A 20392-nucleotide genomic window follows, 5' to 3' on the forward strand; every position below is an offset into this window, starting at 1 on the left:
GAAGTCATATAAAATGAGTGTAATGCCCATTAGATTTTGTTGTTTAAATGTACAGCAATAATAAATTACTCCCCACGAGAGCAAGCAAAACTAAACAAAAATGAACTTCTTGAAAACTATTTAGTCTTCTCTTAGAAATGTGGTTTAATGGAAAGGATATAGTAGAAGATTTTTGCTTAAACTCTATCCCCTTGTGATCTTGAGCAAATTATTTTAGGTTTCTCACCATCACTTTTCGTCACATAAGGTAAGAAAAATGGTAATACGTACATCACAGGATTATTATGAGAATTAGATGAGAGTGTGTGTTAATGGCCCAGTCTCAGCATATAGAAATCCAATGTTAGTTTCCTTCCTTTCCTTAGTGTTTATAACCAGAGACGGCTGTAGGTTTCTTTCTTCAGTATTGTTGAACATACTTATTCACTGTGCAGCCATCTGACACCAAGTCCTCACGAAGCTCCCACGACGTGTGGGTTTGCGGCAGCGGCAGCAGTAGCGGTGTACGCAGGAGAGGAAGCAGGAGAGGCATGTGCTTCAGGGCCCCCTCTAGCTAACAGTTTACTAGTAACTCTCCCCCAAAACCCTACTTTCAAAATAGAAATCCAGCTTGAAGTGGTTAAGTAATTGTCCAGATATTACAGTGAATAAATAGTAATGTTCAGCTTTAAATCCAGAATTGCCTGCTGTGAATGTCCATGACCATTCATGGTTGCTAGTCATGTGATGTCAGACTCCATCCCATCAGTTGGTGAAAAGATTGCTTTTACATTATTTCACAAAGAAGTTCTAGGATAGGCTTAAAACAATTTTAAATAGCCAAAATGCCAAAAAAATAATATGGTATGTAAATCAGACATAAATACTTAGATTGTAAGGATTATTTAAAAAATAGGCTCTACTGACTTTCTGACATAATTCTATAACTAATATACGTCCCTATATTACATTAGTTATAAGTCAATTTTACATATAACTTCATATGTTAGAAGTAGATTTTATATATTTCTATATAATTCTTGAAATATATACATTGCATATATTATGTATTTAAAATACATATTAAGGCCCAGCTGGCATGCCTCAGTGGTTGAGGCTCCACCTATGAATCAGGAGGTCACGGTTTGATTCCTGGTCAGGGCACATGCCCATGTTTCAGGCTTGATCCCCAGTGTGGGGCCTGCAGGAGGCAGCCGATCAATAATTCTCTCTCATCATTGATGTTTCTATCTCTTTCTGACTCCCCTTCCTCTCTGAAATCAATAAAAATATATTAAAATAAAACACATATTAAGGAGAGTTGGCTATGGATAAAGTTTTTCCAAGTATTATTGATAATTTATATCATCTCAACATAAAGTCCTTGGGGTTACAGATTATTTGGAGCCTAATCAGTAGAGAAATGAATACCATCATTGTCACTAAATCCATGAGGCACATACAGGTTCAGTACTGTTCACCATTAATAAAAAAGAATAGTTATAATTCTTATGACTTTAAATGACTTTTTGAAAGCCCATAACAGGGCTTTTAACTGCAGTTCTTCATGAACTGTGTGTTAGCACGCGCTTCTGCCAGGTGCTTTTCTGCTGGGATGACAGAGGAATACCATTGATGGTTAGTCAAAAGAGGACGGTATTTAATAGCCTGCTACCCCGAGGGGAAAAGCTCAAAGGAGATGCACTCCAGTGTGCCGCTGCTGACATGTTTTAATGATCATCATGATACAAATCAAGTAAGACACTCATGACCAGCCAGGGCTAATTTGTGTGACGATTCCAGGGCTCTGCGTTGAAAAGCGCGGGGTGGCCTTGGGGCCTAATCTGAGTGGCTTTGTGCATATTTGTGGCAGTTGCTAGAAATGAAGGAAGATGAAGTATAACAGTGAATTGGCTCTGGGTTACCTTGGCGCATATCACAACGTTTTTGGTTGGTTATAATCCAGTTCACTTTAAAGTACATGTGCATTTAAGGGAGTGCCTTTAATGAATGCACTTCTGTGTGAACCTAGGAGTGCCGGGGTGATGTGTCACGTGGCCAGGCGTGTGATTCCGTGTTTCCTTCCCCACAGAACGCCATCGTGTCGGTGAAGGAGCTGTGTGGTCTTCCTCCCATCGCCAGTCTGAAGCAGTGCCTGCTGACTCTGTCCTCGCGGCTCATCGCCAGTGACAGCACTCCCTCCGTCTCCCTGGTGATGAGGGACAGCTTTCCTTACCTGGAGCCGCTGGGGGCGATTCCAGACGTGCAGAAAAAGATGCTGGCTGCTTACGATCTGGTAGGAAGTGATGACTGTAGCTCTGATCTGTGTGTGGCGGGGAAATCATACGGAGGTGTTTTTGAGGGACTCTAATGAATGACACCGAGTGGTTCCCTTTGAAACCCGAGTTGGGGATGGAGGCAGGGCCAGCCACTTGGCTTCCCCTAGGCCCCGGGCAGACCTGCGAGGCTGTGCTTTGAGCCCGGAGCTCCACAGGCTGCAAATGGAAAATCTCTTTTAGCAAAGAATGAATTATTGATTAAGTCCTCGAAAGCATCCATATCCCATCATCTAAATAACGTTAGCCGACAAAAGAGCCATTTAATTGCTCTCCCATAGGGAGTGAACTTAATGAATGCTCCTCTGTGCTGCCTTATGATGGTTGAGAAGACGTATTTTTTTAGGAATTTATATTTTTAAGCTAATACTATTCTCTAATTTTCCTGAATGTGTAATGGATTTATATAGCAATTAAACTTAAGAATAACTATATTTTTCCATAAAAAAATGAAGTAGCAAATAACAAATCAGAAAAATGTGTAATGTGTAAGCCAGATAAATAAATATCCTTAAAATAGAAAGAGTACTTGAAAATTGATAAGGGAAAAATATGGGGAGGAAAATCTTACATTAGTCAGGATCAAATTCAGCTTCATGAAACTAAAATGCAAGCCAATTATGGCTTTAAAATACGAAGTTTTATTCTCTCACATAAAAATTTGGAGACCTGCCGTAACCGGTTTGGCTCAGTGAATAGAGCGATGGCCTGCGGACTCAAGGGTCCCAGGTTCGATTCCGGTCAAGGGCATGTTCCTTGGTTGCGGACACATCCCCAGTAGGGGGTGTGCAGGAGGCAGCTGATCGATGTTTCTCTCTCATCAATGTTTCTAACTCTCTATCCCTCTCCCTTCCTCTCTGTAAAAAAAAAAATCAATAAAATATATTTAAAAAAAATCTGGAGACCAGCCATCCAAGGTGGCCCTTCTGCAAAGTTCTCAGGAACCTAGGCTTCCTCTGGCTTTCGGTTCCACCATCCCCACCCCATCCGCACGGTCCGAACGGCTGCTGAAGCTCCAACCGTAGCACCTACATTCCAACTAGCAGGGAGGATAAAGGGGAGCTATAGGCCGTATCCTTTTCCTTTGGGGACATTTCTCTGAAATAGCATAGAGCCTGGAGTTGACACAAAGACACACTCGGATGTAAAGGAGGATGGAAAATGTCTTTATTTCCAAATGTTCAACTGAAAGTCCATCTTTTCTGTTACTGAGAAATGAAGGGAGAATGGGCATTAGGGGATAACAAATAGTCTTGGTTTCAAAGGTGAACGGGCAATTCATGTGTCTCCTCTACCCAGAAATATAATGGAAATGTAAAAACTTTTCACCTTGAAATATGTTTTAAATTAAAGATATTAAAGAAATGTAGTGACATACTTCCCCTCTCCATTACATTGGCATTATTTTTTTAAACAGTACCTCTGATAAGGAAGTTAAGAAAATTTAAGATACTGCCATCCATCTACTGCTAGTGGGAAGATAAGTTGATATAATTTAGGGGGAGAACAATTTGGAAAGAGAATTTAAAATGTTTATCCTGTTTGATCTATATATTTCCTTTCCAGAGAATTATTCTCTAAGCCAACAAACTTGTACATAAATATTTATCTTTTAAAATGTCAACATAGAGGGGTTGGTTAAATAAAATACAGTAAACCATGCCATGCACTCCGTTGAAACTGTTAAAGTCATGCAGTGGAAGAATATGTGATGTGATGATGTGGAGAACGCATATCTGTTCTGTGACAAACTCTGGCTCCAAAAACATACCCGACAGTCTTTTAACTGTATTTATACGTCTACACACCTAAAATGCTAGCAGGATATTATTAGTGGTTTTAAGTAAGAGGGATTTTATTTTCTTGTGTAGGCTTTTCTCTATGTATTTTTGTATTTACCTAACTCTTTACAATGAACCTGAGTAATTTTCCTAGTTAAATAAAAAGAAACGTTAAGGAAGAAAAGAATAATACTAGTATTAACCATTAAAAAAACAAGTGGATAACATTTGGGATAAACATCCTGTAATGGGAAAAGAAGAATACCCCACAGAGTGTATTCTGCTAATGAATGACGGACCCTCTGATGAACTCCACTCCATGGTTGCAGGAGGAAAAGTTCGCTTATTGCCTATATCTCATTTCCCATGAAATCAATTTTTCATCATAAAAATGGGAACTGAAAGCTATTCAGTGAATAGGTATATTGCCATCTAAGAGGTGAAATTAGGGTGCTAGTTGCCATAGAGACAGACAGTAGAAATCACTTATTCTTCCAATTCCCCTTTAAGCGAAGAAAGAAAAGTTATTGCTGAGCGGGAGCCTGGTGCCCTGGAGCTGGGCCTGTAATGAGCAGCAAAGCACTGGACGGTGGTCGGCCGTGTCCATTTCACATCCCCGAGGGTCCAGTGTTGTCTGGTTTTTCAGTTTTACCTGCTGGACATCAGCCATTTCTCATTTAGATTTTTAAGATGCAATTTTTAATTGCAGGCATAGTATGGTTTTCCAGAGCTTAAAGTAAAAAGCCACAGTGGAAAGCAGAAATGCTTGTAATGATATCTTGCCTTGATAGTTGCCTATGGAGTGATTTTTTTTATTTTGGTAGGGATTTGAATGGAAATGTTCTTGTACCAAAAGGTGACCTCAGCAGACTCTGCATGTGATCAGAAACACCACTGACATCTCTGTGGTTATTTCTTTAGGGAGTGGGGTGGGTAGGGACAGATGTGTTCATGATGATCTTGACCTTGAATGTGAAACTGGATTTATACTTTCTAGGATCTGAATTGTAACAGTTGGCATCTTTCATACTCTTGGTGTATTGATGTTAGTATTTATTTAAAGGGCGTCTCCTAAGATATTCAGTAGATCCTGCGTGGTCATTTAAAATCGTAAATCAGAGCAGGTCACTTTCCTGCTTTAAAATCCTCCAGGGGCTGCCCATTACAATGAAATGGGACTCTTCACTGTGGCCTGTGGGTCTGTCCATCATCTGGCCTGGCCTGTCTGTCTCCCTCCTCTCCCAGCCTCACCCTCAGACTCTCTCTTCGGCTCACTCTCTGATTCACAATGGACTTTCTTTCTTCCTTTCCCTCCCTGCCTGCCTCCCTCCCTTCCTTCCTTCCTTCCTTCCTTCCTTCCTTCCTTCCTTCCTTCCTTCCTTCCTTCCTTCCTTCCTTCCTTCTCTTTCTTTCTTCCTTCCTTTCTTTCCTCCTCTTTCTTTCTTTCTTTCTTTCTTTCTTTCTTTCTTTCTTTCTTTCTTTCTTTCTTTCTTTCTTTCTTTCTTTCTTTCTTTCTTTCTTTCTTTCTTTCTTTTTCTCTCTCTCTCTCCCCTCTCCCCTGCCCCCTCTCCCCTGCCCCCTCTCCCCTGCCCCCTCTCCCCTGCCCCCTGCCCCCTCTCCCCTCTCCCCTCTCACCTTCTCCCCTCTCCCCTCTCCCCTCTCCCCTCTCCCCTCTCCCCTCTCCCCTCTCCCCTCTCTTTCTTTTCACCAGACCAAGCTTGTTTTCATCCCCAGGCCATATTATTTGTGATTCCTTCTGCCTAGAAGGTTCTCTCTTGCAAGGATAGTTGCTTCATATCCTTTAATTCTGAGCTCAAGGGCCATATCCTCAGAGAAGCCTTCCCTGCCCGGGCTGGGTAACTCAGTTGGTTAGAGTGTTGTGCCGGTACCCCAAGGTTGCGGGTTTGATCCCTGGTCAGGGCACATACAGAAAGCAACCAATGGGTGCATGAACAAGTGGAACAACAGAAACTCTCTCTCTCCTCCTCCCCCCCTCCCTTCGTCTCTCACTATCTCTCTCTTAAGTCAATAAGAAAAGACAAGCCTTCTCTAGCCTCTGTTCCCACCTGTCACTCCATCACATAACTCTGTTTTATTTCCATCATTCTACTTGGAAGCTTTGAAAAATATTTTGCTTGACTTTTGTTTAATTTCAGTTCTTCTCCTTCGTCCCTGAATTTGAATGTATAACTTCAAGAGGGCAGAGACCCTGTCTGTCTCTCTCGCTACTGTTATCTCTAGCACCTAAACAGTGCTGGCATGTAGTAAGTTATCCATTTATGTTAGTTGAATAAAAAGTAAATAAAAACATCTATTCTTGGTGAAAATAGTGTAGTTCTCATGCTACAAATTAATGTGGTAGATCTGTAAATCCCACCTGTTTACCTTGGTGACACCAACCTAACTAAATTTTTTCCTGTCTTATCCACAAAGTTACAAATAGACTAAGGTGAAACTATGGAGACAGTAAAAAGACCAGTAGTTGCAAGGGGCTGGGCGGGGGGGTGGGGGTGGGGGTGGGGGTGGGGGAGAGAGAGAGAGAGAGAGAGAGAGAGAGAGAGAGAGATAGATAGAGAGAGAGAGAGAGAGAGAGAGAGATGAGATGAGATGAGTAAGTGGCACACGGGGGAGTTTTAGGGCAGAAAAACTATTCTCTGTGATATTGTAGAAGTGGATACATGTCACTGTGAGTCTGTAAACACCCATAGGGTATGCAGCACAGAGAGAACCTGGATGTAAGCTATGGACTTTACCCAATAATAACGTATCAGTACCTGCTCATGAATTGTAATATATGCGCCACACTAATGCAAGGTGATACCAGTAGGGAAAACGGGGGGTAGGGTGGGGTGAGAGGGTATATGGAAACTCTTCCTTCCTTCTGCTCAATTGTTATGAAAACATAAAACTTCTCATAAAAAGTCTTTAAAAACCTTATAGACATTAATAAGAACTTATTTGGATGACTAAGGCAGAAGACAAATCCAGGTTTTATTGCCTGGTGGTGATGGTGGTAGGGGGCAGGTATTCTAAAATGAACAGCTTGTGTGTTCAACCTACACTCAAGTTGCCTAAATGTTTATATTTCTCAAATATGGTAATGAACTATGTATATGCCATCCAAGAGAAAAAAATTGTAACCACTAAAAAAATACAGAAAAGAACCTGAAATCATTCTGAACAGATACAAATGTTTGTCTTATTTCAATATCAAAAGAAACGAATCAGGAAACCAGGTAACCTACATTTATTGAAAGCCAAACTAATTGTATCAATTTATACTATTGATCAAAAGGAAATAAGTGAAACTGTTCTAGAAAACATTGACCCTGAGTTCATCTACACAGAATTCTTTTCTAAATTAGGTTTTCCCGAATGGCCTCTGTTGACCATAGCCCTTACCAAACTTCTGGCTAATTTAAGATTTGGAAATATTTACTCTTAAGGGTTTTAAAAGTCATTCAGTGTTAAAAGTCATTTTAACATTAGTATGGCAATTAGAATTCTACTAGAGGCCTGTTGCATGAAATCCGTTCAAGAGTAGGCCTTCCTTCCCCTGGCTGCCAGCACTGGCTCCCCATTGGCACCTGGGACCTGGACTTCCCTGTGACACCTGGGACTCGGGCTTCCCTCGCAGCCCCAGCTTTGCCTGAAGGTCATCCAGAAGGACGGCCAGAAGGATGTCTGGTCTAATTAGCATATTATGCTTTTATTATTATAGACTAGTGGCCTGGTGCACAAAATTCATGCACATTAAAAGGGAATTAATTAGAGGAACTATTTTAATATTGCTCTTTGCCCTTTCTCTATAATAGAAGTGTCAGAGATGAAAGAAAATTAATAAAATGTATATGAAAATAACAGCCTCACATCCCCTGCCAGCGCCGGGTGTCAGGTCCCCGTCCACCTGTGTGCGCTTTGCTGTGCATGCAGCTCCGCCCACTCGCACCTGCCCTGCATGCAGCCTCCTGCTGATCGGTCATTACGGCATGAGGGCGTCACAACCATTTGCATATTAGACTTCTTTTTTTTTTTCTGTTTTAAAAAGTGCAGGTGCCCACCTGCCCCTTAGAGGTTTTTATTTTTATTTATTTATTTATTTATTTATTTATTTATTTATTTATTTATTTATTTATTATTGCTTAAAGTATTACAAAGGGTATTACATATGTGTCCTTTATTTTCCCCCACCCTTGACAGTCCCCTAGCCTCCCCTATCCCCCAGTGTCTTATGTCCATTTGTTATGCTTATATGCATGCATACAAGTTAGGATTGTACCATCTGTGTTTAAGTCAAAGAACCAAAAACTAAATATATCCATAATAGAATAGGCTTATTTGTGTGGCATAATTTCAGAAGACACCTCCATACCTCCATCCCATATCTTATTTAAAACACATGGCTGCTATCTGCTCCATTGTACTTAAAATTTCAAAATTACAGTTAATTCCTTTGAGTTAAAGGTATTTTCTCTCTTTTATATGTATTTTAAAAAATATTTTTATTGATTCCAGAGAGGAAGGGAGAGGGGGAGAGAGAAACATCAATGATGAGAGAGAATCATTAATCGGCTGCCTCCTGCACGCCCCCCACTGGGGATCAAGCCCACAACCCAGGCATGTGCCCTGACTGGTCATCCACTAAACCACATCAGCAGAGCAAGATTTTTTTATCTCTTTTAAAATGCAAAAAAAGTCTCCATGATTAATAGCACATTAGGTTATCAGTAATTTGTATCTTTGATTCTGTCCTATAAGCAAGTTTTTACCCGGGAAAAGTAAGAGATCCCAATGACAAAGGGTTCTCTAAGTCTGGGTAAGGTGAGCCAGAGATTGCTCATGTAATTACGATTTTTCTTGGGAGCAGTCCTGTCTACAATCTCCCTTAACACGCTGAATGGGGATGTAACTATGCAAATGCCCAGCTGGTATTAGTGCACCTGAAGCAGAGGTGACTTTCCTGATATCGAACACGTGTCACAGCCAGAGTTGGGATGTGACAACTTCGAAAAGCATGAAAGCAAACTGGGAATGTTATTGATCAATAAACCAGGCAAGTAGAATAGGCCCTAAAAGTGGGCAATGAAACTTGGAACTCAAAGAGGAGAGCTCTGGGCGCTATAGACTGCTTGCCGCAGTGCTGTCTTGGTGACTCTGGCCCTCAGGAAACTTGTTAGTAACTGTCCCAAGAACTTAATGCAAACTCAGAGCACCATTTCTCTGACTTGCCCTTTACTGCTCTGTGATGTTTTTGGCCCGGGTCTCTGAAACAGTAAACGTCACTTCCCCACTCTGGACTTTCTCTAAGAAATATCCCACTGAAGTATGTATAGTAAAGTCGGTGGGAGGTACCCCATGCCCTGTGTTCCAGTAGCTTACATTCAGGACAGACGGCCTGGTGAGTCCAGCCCAGACCTAGGAGTCTGGGATTGGTGATCTGCTCATGTTCCTCACCATTTAATACACGGTCACAATGGTGGGTGACTACACTGGACAATACTTAGCAATTTTTAGTAGGATAATGTCATAATTTGTTTGAATAGGTTTGACTTTTTTCTTTCTACAATGGTGTTTTTATGCATGTAGACTGAATGTTATTTTAGACGCTCATCTCTAGTCCCAACCCTAACATTTTACTCTAGTCACATTTCTACATTTGATGATAGGACATCACTGGGTATCTAAAAAACAAACATATACCCTTTTTCTTTAGATAGCTGAATTTACTTTTCTAATGTTCTCACCTGTCTAGCTTTTCATGCATAGTCAAAAAGTATTTGCCTAACATATTTGGTCCTTTAAAATGTTTTAAATTAATGTGAGAACTTTTGGGCAGTTAGTGTTTGAATATAGCATCCAGAGGAGGAATGGTCACAGGGGACTGCAACTGGAAAAAATAAGCCCAAAGCATTTTCTGAAGGTGACTTCTGTGTTGACTTATTTATCATTAACATAACAGTTAAAACTTTACTATGGTAAGAGCAACAGATTTTCTGAAGTTAAAGAAGAAATCAAAACATTCTAGAGAACGTGAGTCAAGGGTTACTTAATCTTTTACTAAGTCAGTTGGGGTGGGATGTGGAGAGCAGTTGATTGTGTTAGCACGACCAGGAATCTAGCAAAAAGAGCTAATTGCTATCTTTAATCACTCTTGCAATGGAATCAATATACTGGCAGGTATCCCAATTAATCCAACTATAATGAGTTGGGTTAAATACATTCTCTTCTGTCAGTATTATACTGAGATATATTGAGTCTCAAGATGGGAAAAAGTTGTTGGTATGTAGCTTTGCTTATTGAAATTAATTTAAATTGTAATTAGATAAGGAAAGATACTCTTCTTCCATTCCCCTCTTTCATTATGAAATATATGTGGAAATTTTGTTAATTGGCATTTCAAAAACCATGTTGGCTTGTGTAGTAATGGAACCCAGAGAAAGAACAGCCTGCAGGCATGTGCCCATCCAGAGCATGTTATTGAAAGACAAGGTGTTGAACACTTAGTGCATTGAAACTTCCTTTACTTATGGGCGTGGCAATGACTTCTGACACATTTTCTGTATAACGCGGGGGTATTGTCAGCACCTCAAAGGTTGACAACATCTTCACTTGGTACCAAGTTCCCAAAGACACTAGGTATCAGAGACATGTTAATAAATATTTCGGCCGAAACCGGTTTGGCTCAGTGGATAGAGCGTCGGCCTGCGGACTGAAAGGTCCCAGGTTCGATTCTGGTCAAGGGCATGTACCTGGGTTGCGGGCACATCCCCAGTAGGAGATGTGCAGGAGGCAGCTGATCGATGTTTCTCTCCCATCGATGTTTCTAGCTCTCTATCTCTCTCCCTTTCTCTCTGTAAAAAATCAATAAAAAATATATTTTAAAAAAATAAATAAAAAATAAATAAATATTTCGGGCCAGCTTATTGTGGGATATTGTGCCTGTATCCTCAAAGTTCACTTTACTTTCCTGGATATTCACGGTCTTGCAACACTTTTAGTTAAAGGCTGTGTGGGGCAGTCCTGCAAATCTGGAGAAGGTTCATGAATGTTAGTCACCTGGTACTTTTATGAATTAGCTAAATTTTAATCATAGCTGGATAAAATCAAACATTGCTAATGATTAATCAGTAGGTAGCTGACAACTGTTGGAAATAGAACAACTGGAGAAAAAAGCAAAATGATCCCTGTTTTCAGAAAGCAGCTCCTGTTGCTATCATGACGTGGAGGCAGGCGTCCTTTGGCCTGCTCCGTGCGAGTCCACTTGTCCTGCGCTGTCATAGGCCAGGCTTGGAAATGCGACTCAGAGCTGGTCCTGGGCCAGAGAATACCCATCACATACACCACGGCAGGGGGTGTCCGGTCTGCTTGCACATGTTCTGATCTGTGTGTGTTCTTGTTTTACTGAAAATTAACACCCTTGATAGGATTGACTTTGCTTAAAAGCAAAATCTATTAACATAAAAACAAAATCTATTAACATTGCTTTTATTGGACTTTCAAAAGAAATTAAAAATGAAAATGTCTTCAGTCTAGTTAGCAAAGATAGTGCAACAGCAGTCAGATTTAAAAATGTGCCAGTTTTAATAAAATCCAAGTCTTATTTTAAGCAATCTCAACAGCTGAGCCACTACAGAACCAAAAACTAACACCCAGTGTTTTGGTTAGAAGGAAGGTAAGGGATTAATTATTTCACTGCTTTTAAGGGGAGGGAACAAACTAGGTCCAGAGTAGATTGGATTTCTTTATTGACTCACACATTCTTCTGTGATTGATTTTCCAAATTTGATAACCCTTTTCTGAAAGAGCAGGAGACATAAGTAAGTGCAGCTCTTTCTAGGTTTCATAGGAAGAATAATTATGTTGGTTGATGCACGTTGCAAATTAGACTTGGAGGGAGAGGCAGTCATGGCAAAAATGTATTTTCCTGATGCTTTACTTGATGAATTCTACTTTATTAAGTGTTAGTCACCCACTTGCACTTGTAATAGGAATTCTGAACTGCAATGTAATATTCATATTACAGAACAACTTATCAGCTTCAGTCTGATAAGAATACCTGGCTTCTAGACTCAACTCTTCCACCAACTAGCTGTGTGGATTAGATAAGTCTGTTTGAGGCCCTGTTTTCATCTATAAAATAGGATTGCCCATGACAGTCCTTAAAGTGATTTCTAACTGTACAGTTCTGTGGTTCTAGGAATTCAGATATAATCTGTGAAAGGTTTATGAGTCACGCTGTGATGGAAGTTCATCTTTTCAATAACAATAAGTAGTTACATGGACTCTGCAGTGATCCTAGGCAATTAGTTAAATTCCCTACGGAGAAAAGCAGGAAGGAAGGACAGCCTTTTCACACAGATTGGCTAGTTCAAGCTGTCTCTGAGGAAAAGCATTACTGTTTTCATTGTAAGTAAATGATTTAAATCTTAACTGATAACCTCATATACCCTCATTGAGGACATCTAATGCATAAAGTAATGCCGCCCTTTACCTGGATAAATCCTTTTAGATACAAAGCTATGGCAAGGAAATAAGATCCATTGGGAGATATGCTGTCACTGAAGCAAAGAAAAGCTCTTTGTATTACAACAGGCAAAGGCAGCTGGGAGCTGGCTGAGACATCAGATATACACACAGGCAACTGCCAGGTTCTATCCACTGAGCTGACCCAGCGCTGGCTGCCTGGTGTCCTGCCTACCAGCCAGGGGGTTGCCCGGGGACATGCTTCTCACCTCTCCTTGGCTTTCGCACCTGGTATGTCATTTCTGTCAGGATCTGTAGACCTAGGAAGGAGATGAAACTCCCATAAACCATTTTCCTTCCTGACAACTGAGATAAATTACTTAGCTGGGGAAAGGTTGAAATTGTTCAGTTAAATGTGGCTTGGAAGTATTGGTACATTTCAGCCATCGATTTTACTTGTTTTCTCTACAACCACTAAAGTTGACAGTTGACTGTGGAAAATAGAATAAAATTATTTTTCTCAGCGCAATGGAAAGTGTTGTCATGGAGAAGATCAAATGCTCTTGTGAGAAAAGTGCACAGGAGCAAAAATGTTAAATGCTGACAATATCAGTGGTGAGGTATTTTAGAATAAAAAGTGTGACTTTTGCTGACGGGTTTCCAGTTTTCCTTAGAGAATGTCAGAGATGCTCTTTTGTGTTGACAGTAAATCCCACTGATGATCTTTATGAAATGATTTGCTAGACATGGGGAAAAACAAACTTCTTACAATGTGGGGTTAACAAGTACTTACTTGGGGATTTTGAAGAGAACTGGAATCATAGATTTTGTTGTATGTTTTGGTCCTGACTTCATTTTACTCAAATAAGTAGTAAAGTTAAAAAAATTTATTTTTTGATATCGAGTGTTATATTTTCTACTAGAGGCCCAGTGCACAAAAGTTTGTGCACTCAGGGGGGTCCCTCAGCCCGGCCTGTGCCCTCTTGCAGTCTAGGACCCCTCGGAGGATGTCCACCTGCTGGCTTAGGCCCGTTCCCCTGGGGATCGGGCCTAAGCTGGCAGTCAGACATCCCTCTGGCAGCCCGGCAGCCCTCGGGGGATGTCCACTTGCCAGTGGGGAGCAGGCCTAAGCTGAAGTCGGACATCCTTAGCGCTGCTGAGGAGGTGGGAGAGGCTCTGCCACCACCGCTGTGCTGGCAGCCATCAGCCTGGCTTGTGGCTGAGCAGAGCTCCCCCTGTGGGAGCACACTGACCACCAGGGGGCAGCTCCTGCATTGAACATCTGCCCCCTGGTGGTCAGTGTGTGTCATAGTGACCAGTCATTCCCAGTGGTTCTGCTGTTAGGGTCAATTTTCATATTATCCTTTTATTATATAGGATCGAGGCCTGGTGCACAGATGGGGGCCGGCTGGTTTGCCCTGAAGGGTGTCCTGGATCAGGGTGGGGGTCCTGCTGGGGTGCCTGGCCAGCATGGGTGAGGGCTGAGGGCCATTTTTTAGGCTGGCCACACCCCCTTCAGGGTGGGGGTCCCCACTGGGGTGCCTGGCCAGCCTGGGTGAGGGGTTGATGGCTGTTTTCAGGCTGGCCACACCCCCTTTAGGATTGGGGGTCCCCGCTGGGGTGCCTGGCCAGCCTGGGTGAGGGGCTGATGGCCATTTTCAGGCTGGCCACGGCCATGGGCTGGAAGCAGGTATCTGGGATTTATTTATCTTCTATAGTTGAAACTTTGTAGCCTTGAGCATAGCTCAGTGCTGGCAGGGCAGGCGGGAAGCTTGGCTTCCTCCGTCGCTGGGGGCAACCCAAGCCTCCTGCTTGCTCCAGCTCAGTGGCCACTGCCGTCTTAGTTGGGTTAATTTGCATATTCATTCCTGATTGTCTGGTGGGTGTGGCTGGTGGGCATGGCTTGTGGGTGTAGCGGAGGTATGGTCAATTTGCATGTTTCTCTTTTATTAGATTAGATAGGGATGACTCTGTTGAAAGCCTTATACTTATGTTTCAGTGCTTTACCTGAATGGGAATTGAGAGCATGCAAGGTTATAGAAAAATGGAGGAGCCTGGAAAAAAAGACTAGACACAAAAACAGAGATTAGAGCTCAAAAAATATAATTATGGATTTGAGAAGTGATAAATAAAATATTTTATTGTGCATGTATGTGTGGGTAATAGATGTGTAGAAGAAATAAGTATTACAAAGTAAAATAGAAAAAAGCTAATTATATAAACGCATAGGTGAATCTGGGTATATAAAGATGAATAAGGTAAGTTCCCTGCTCTACTGGAATTACAATTTACTGGAGAAGTGGAGGGTGGGAGATAATATAGGTAAACAGTTAATTGTAATTTAAGATAGAAAAAAATTGTGAGCAGACTAAAGAAAATAGAATGTACTGGGAATTCGGAGGTAAAAGAAGGAGGGAAGGGAGAATCAGGACAGCGATGGGAGAGGGGCATTGGAGTGGGCTTTGAGGCCCATTAGGATTTGACCAGGAGAGAAGGGAATAGGCTAGGGGAGAGGCAGAGACTGTAGGTAAAAAAGGAGTCGTTAGGAATGGGTTCCTGAGGGAAGCCGGGCAGAGGTGGGGCTGAAAGAAGAGGACACTTATTCTTAGGTTGTTACAAAGAGTTTTGGGATGCAGAAAGTGTATTCTTTTTATTCTCAACACTGAGAAGACACTTAGTAAAATCCTGCAAAGAAAACTGGTCAACAAATCAATAGTGTTTTGTTTTGTTTTTTAAAATCAGAGAATGCTATTGCATATTCTCTACTTAGAGCAAAATCAAGAGAAATGAATATTTCTTTTGCATTTGAAAATTTGTGATCATAAACCACTTGATATTTGGAAGCAATTCTACAGCATTTGACATAAAAAATGTCTTACTCAAGATTTTTCATCTCCACTTTGCATCCTACCTTGAACTAACTCCCTTCAGTATATTGAGCCAGACAGATAAACATGGAATAGTCTGATGAAATGGGACAACATTTATTGAGAATAGAAGAGTGGCTGGAAATTTAGGAACTCTTAGTTTGCCTATTGGTTGACTTTAATCATTTCTTCAAAAGGGCCCCAGTCCCTTGTCTTTCTGGTCAGATTTTTACCTACTATCATCTTTCCCCATCTTCACATACAGATTTTTCTTTTCTTTATCTCTCCAACAGTCATCTTATTTCCCCTACTCCACTCAGGATATTATTCACCTCTTAGACATATTTGCTTTCTACCCAAATGTGGAGGCAGGGACAACCATTTCAGTGTTGGTACCTCAGGCTCTGTTGAGCTGCTGGCTCTGAGACCTGACCCACTTCTCATTATTGCCAATGGAGCCGGAGCCCTGCTAGAGGGACAGCCAGACCTCGGCCAACTCCAAGCTGACAACTTCATTTATAGTGATGAGTCCTTGAGCTCATCACTAAGTGATTCCCTGTTCTGGTTCCCATTGCTGTTGTTTCAATGACACTTGCCTTGATGTTGTAGTAACCTTTGGGATGAGGGAGTGGAATAAGAGATGTTCATGGATGCCATCTGAGGCTTAAAGAATGTGCATGAATTCAGCAGTTACTTGTTTGACATCCATTGTGGGAGAGGCAGGTTGCATAACGAGAGCAATCACGATAGGTGACTCTAGCTGTGGGGGTAGGTGGGTGGGAGTTGGAGCAGAGGTCATCTTCCCTCTCCCATTTCTCGGGGTTAAGGCCAGGGTGCCCCATTGCTGGCCGTATCTTGTAGGTCTCCGTGCGCACTCTTTCCAATGAGCCAGTGTAAGGGTCTCTGACAACCACCTTTCTGATGTTTGTTTTGTGACAGATGATTCAGGAGAGCCGGTTTCTCATAGAAATGGCTGACACAGTCCAGGAAAAGATTGTGCAGTGCCAGAAAGCAGGTAATCTCCGCCCACTCTCACCCTCCTGCCTCTATGCTGTTTAGAAATCATCATGATCATTCTTAGCAGATTTTTTTTTAAGTTTGTGTTCCTACTTCTAAAAGTCAAATATTTTCTGACTTTAATTTTTTCTATCTTAAATTATAATTAATTGTTTACCTATATTATCTCTCACCCCCCACTCTCCAGTTTATCCTCTGAGTTACACTTAAGTCTTCGTTTAGTACAGTGTATATAAGGGGGGTGATGTCTGAAGATTTCTGGAGAGAAGGGGGTTTCTGAATCTGCTTTTGTGGGTTTGGAGCCTATCAAAACCTTTTTCTACTGATAGGAAGCTATGGGTCCACACTGCCTTGTAAGAAACACTTCATTTTACAATTGGAAACATAACCCTTTTAATCTTCCAGGCTTTTACCTCATTTACTGGTCCTCATTTTAGAACGTTCTTTCTTTAAGGACGGGATGGGCCCCATATCTGGGAGGGCATGCCTCTATTTATGTGCCTCTTTACCCAAAGCCTGTACTTTCATTTTTCTTGGATCCATGTCTCCTTGGTCCACACATACAGTAATGATTATGATGAGGATGATGGCAATAATGACAATTGTTTATATATATGCATATGATATACTAATCACTACATTATGTTACTTGGTCCTCATCACAACTCTGCGAGGTAATCATCATTACATCCAAACTACACATAAGGCATCTGAGATTGTGAGAGGTTGAATGAATTACCCAAGATCCCAAATTAAAATGTGGTAGAGCTGAGCTTTGCACTCAGACCATACTTTAACCAAAGAACTTATATGCATAAGAGCATAGCCCATGGACAAAGACAACAGTGCGAGTGAAGGCCTGGAGTGGGGTGGGAGCCAGGTGGCAGGGAGCAAAGGGGGGTAAGTGGGGTACATCTGTAATACTCTCAGCAATAAAAATAAATTTAAAGAAATTAAAAAAATAAAAATGGTGCTCTACACTGACTGACCAGCAGGCATTTATGTTTTAGTTGACTGGAAGCACAAAAATGATATTACCAAATACTTGTTATATAATACTCCTATGTGCCAGGCACTACTTTGCGAGCTTTATATGCGGTGACTCATTTAATCTTCACCACAATCACTTGAGGTAAGCCTTCATGTTATCACCGTTTTGCCGATAAGGAAACTGACTCGTGGAGTTTCGGACTCACTCGTGCTCACATGCCTGGTAAGTGGTGGAGCTGATGTTAGCCCCGGCTTCACAGTCATGCTCTTACCATGTGCTGTTTGAGATGTTAGCACCGGGAAAGTGACTGTGGTGTTGGCTGCATTAGTCAAGGCAGAGCAGCTGGAGCAAGTAGGGTGAAGGGTCACCCCTCCCTCGAGTGGGCTGCTTCCAGCCCATGTGGATAGATGTTCCCGGTCGCAGGTCTCTGCAAGCTTCACTCTGGGAAGTTATGTACTGCAGTGGCCCTGCCTGGAGGTCACCCTTCAACAAAAGACCTCATTAGTACGCTCAAACATGTCAGAATGTCTAATCTGGAGAAGAGAAGACTCGAGTGGACTTTCATATCTTTCTTAAGATATTTAAAGGGCTTCTCTGAGGAAGTGAGAGCAGACCTTGTTGGTCTGGGTCTAGGTAGTACCAAGGAATGAACCGAAATTCCAGGGAAGAGAGGCTCTGGCTGGGTATCGTCATAGCTATTCAAAGGTGGAGTGAGCTGCCCAGACAAAGGGTGGTCCCCATCCTGGAAGCCCTGAGCCCGAGGCTGAAGGAACAGTTGGTCGTGGTGCTGTTTCTCATAGTACTCAGCGTGGGAGAATGGTGGAGCTAAAACTCACTTTCAGGTCATTCCCAAATCTGAAACATGGGGGTGTTTCCAGGAATGGTATCTTTAAAAAATATTTTTATTTTCACTCAACATTTATTTATTACCATTGTTATAGATATGGGCTCCGGGGCCTACTGCCAAGCCACAGGGTCCATAGGAAAAGGGAGGTATTTGCATCCATCACATATGGTTGCCATTCACACATTACACCATTTCATATGAAAGCCAGGCAGAGGACAAATAAGATGAATGTAACCTGTTGGAAGAACTTGCTTCTCACCTTCTCAGGTCTATGGCTCCTGGCTCTTTAGAATGTAATTTAGTCTAATGCATTGATTATTGTTGGTTTCCCCCTGAGAATAGCCATTTGATGGGGATGAACAGATTGGGAAGGTGTGTTTAATTTAGGGATTTAGAGATTAAATAAGAGAAGGACAGGAATGGGAAATTATATTTTTACTGATAATATTTTCATAAAATGCCTCTTTTTCTTCAGTATATACTAAGAATTCTCACATGTTCTCTTTTCAAAGGGATGGAGTTCCATGAGGAACTTCATAATCTTGGGGCCAAAGAAGGCCTGAAAGGGAGAAAACTCAACAAGGCCACTGAGAGCTTTGCATGGAACATCACGGTACTGAAGGTAAGCGAATGCCAGGGCCCTTCCTTTGTTTCTCTCCCCAGCTCTCCAGCGGGCAGAGAAGCACCGGGGGTTAAATACGGTGATTTGCATTTTTAGGTAACATGTGGCCTGATCACCAGGTCATGCTCTAAGTGATGGGGAGATGCATGCTGGAATTGACATGCCTCTGCCCTGATAGGGCAGTGAGGACAGCACAACCTAATCCTATTGCCTGGTGTGTGTGTGTGTGTGTGTGTGTGTGTGTGTGTGTGTACTCACATGCCACTTCTGTTCAAGTCAGTACATTTGTTCTTGTTTGTGAAAAGAATTAAGTCCAGTGCTCGCTCCGGCAGCACGTATACTAAACTTGGAACGGTACAGAGAAGATTAGCATGGCCCCCGCGCAAGGATGGCACACAAATGCGTGAAGCGTTCCATATTTTTTATTTAAAAAAAAGCGAAAGAAAGAAAAGGCCAAATGTTGCAGGAGAAGGACCCAATTCAAGTGACTGGAAGAGCCTTAGCTTTAGAATAGCTGGAGCCACTTAGGGTCATGTTTATTTTAAGAACAGACTTTGTAAATACATTTATTTTTGCAAATAGCTTTGGAAGTCATTTTCCTGAGATTATGATCTGCTCTACTGAAAATTACTTTCAGGGTTTTAAGTAAAGATGATACCGGAATAATTTGTTTTTGACATTGTGATAGGAGAAAAACAGCCACAATCAAAATTAATCATCGCTGACATTTACACATACTGTGTGTCAGGTGCTGTTTTATGAGATTAATACGAATTAGCATTTTAATACAACAACCCGTTACTGTTATTATTCCCATTTCACAGGTAAGAAAACTGAGGCATTGAAAACTTGCCCAAGGTCACTCAGCTGGTAAATGGTGGAGCTGGAGTCTGAGCCCAGGTGGTCTGCTCCAGAGCCTGTGTCTCTAACCTGCTGTGCAGGGAGATGCACACGTTTATATGAAAGTGCTAGGGGATCTGTAAGACGTATCACAAATGTTTATTAAAAATTCATCTCACAGATAAGCCCTACTGTATAATGGGCTCTGTGCTAGGCATAGAAGATCCATGGAGAACAAAAGAGATACAGACCCTGACCTCATGGATTGACACTCTGGGGGCAAGGGGTGGGGGTGGGGGGAATAGGTGTCATTAGCCTAACAGGCAGGGTGGAGCTATGGCGTTAAGATAAAGAGCAGCTCATGACAGCACTGGAGTGTAACGTGGCAGCGTGAACCTGATGCAAACGCTCTCTGTCCCGCAGATATTTATTTATGTGGCTTATTAATCTGCTGGTCACTGCGATATATGGAAATAATATTGAAGAAAGTTTATGATTTAATGCATTTCAGTGTGTGCCCTAAAAAACTGGGTCTCTTTTATAGATTTATGTCCAGTTGATATGCCTGATCCTTTCCCACCGAACTTTTTGGCTTTTTGCTAAGCCTTTGCTCCTTCTGCTTTATCTTGACAACACTTTCGTTTTCCTT

At 41.8% G+C, this 20392-nt stretch overlaps 1 protein-coding gene and 1 non-coding gene across 2 annotated transcripts in view; both read left to right on the top strand.

Moving 5' to 3' along the window:
* The window catches only part of PLCL1 (phospholipase C like 1 (inactive)), a 248814-nt gene that overhangs the window by 199833 nt on the left and 28589 nt on the right, over positions 1-20392 (top strand). The window contains exons 3-5 of the mRNA XM_059702628.1: positions 2072-2275; positions 16366-16441; positions 18794-18903. Coding sequence (XP_059558611.1) covers positions 2072-2275; positions 16366-16441; positions 18794-18903 — 390 coding nt within the window. The remainder of the gene's footprint in view (positions 1-2071; positions 2276-16365; positions 16442-18793; positions 18904-20392) is intronic.
* Positions 19220-19326, top strand: LOC132238911 (U6 spliceosomal RNA). The gene has a single exon (XR_009453887.1). It is a non-coding gene; the product is annotated as a U6 spliceosomal RNA (small nuclear RNA).

This window comes from Myotis daubentonii, chromosome 7, assembly GCF_963259705.1.
Source record: "Myotis daubentonii chromosome 7, mMyoDau2.1, whole genome shotgun sequence".
Lineage (NCBI taxonomy): Eukaryota > Metazoa > Chordata > Mammalia > Chiroptera > Vespertilionidae > Myotis > Myotis daubentonii.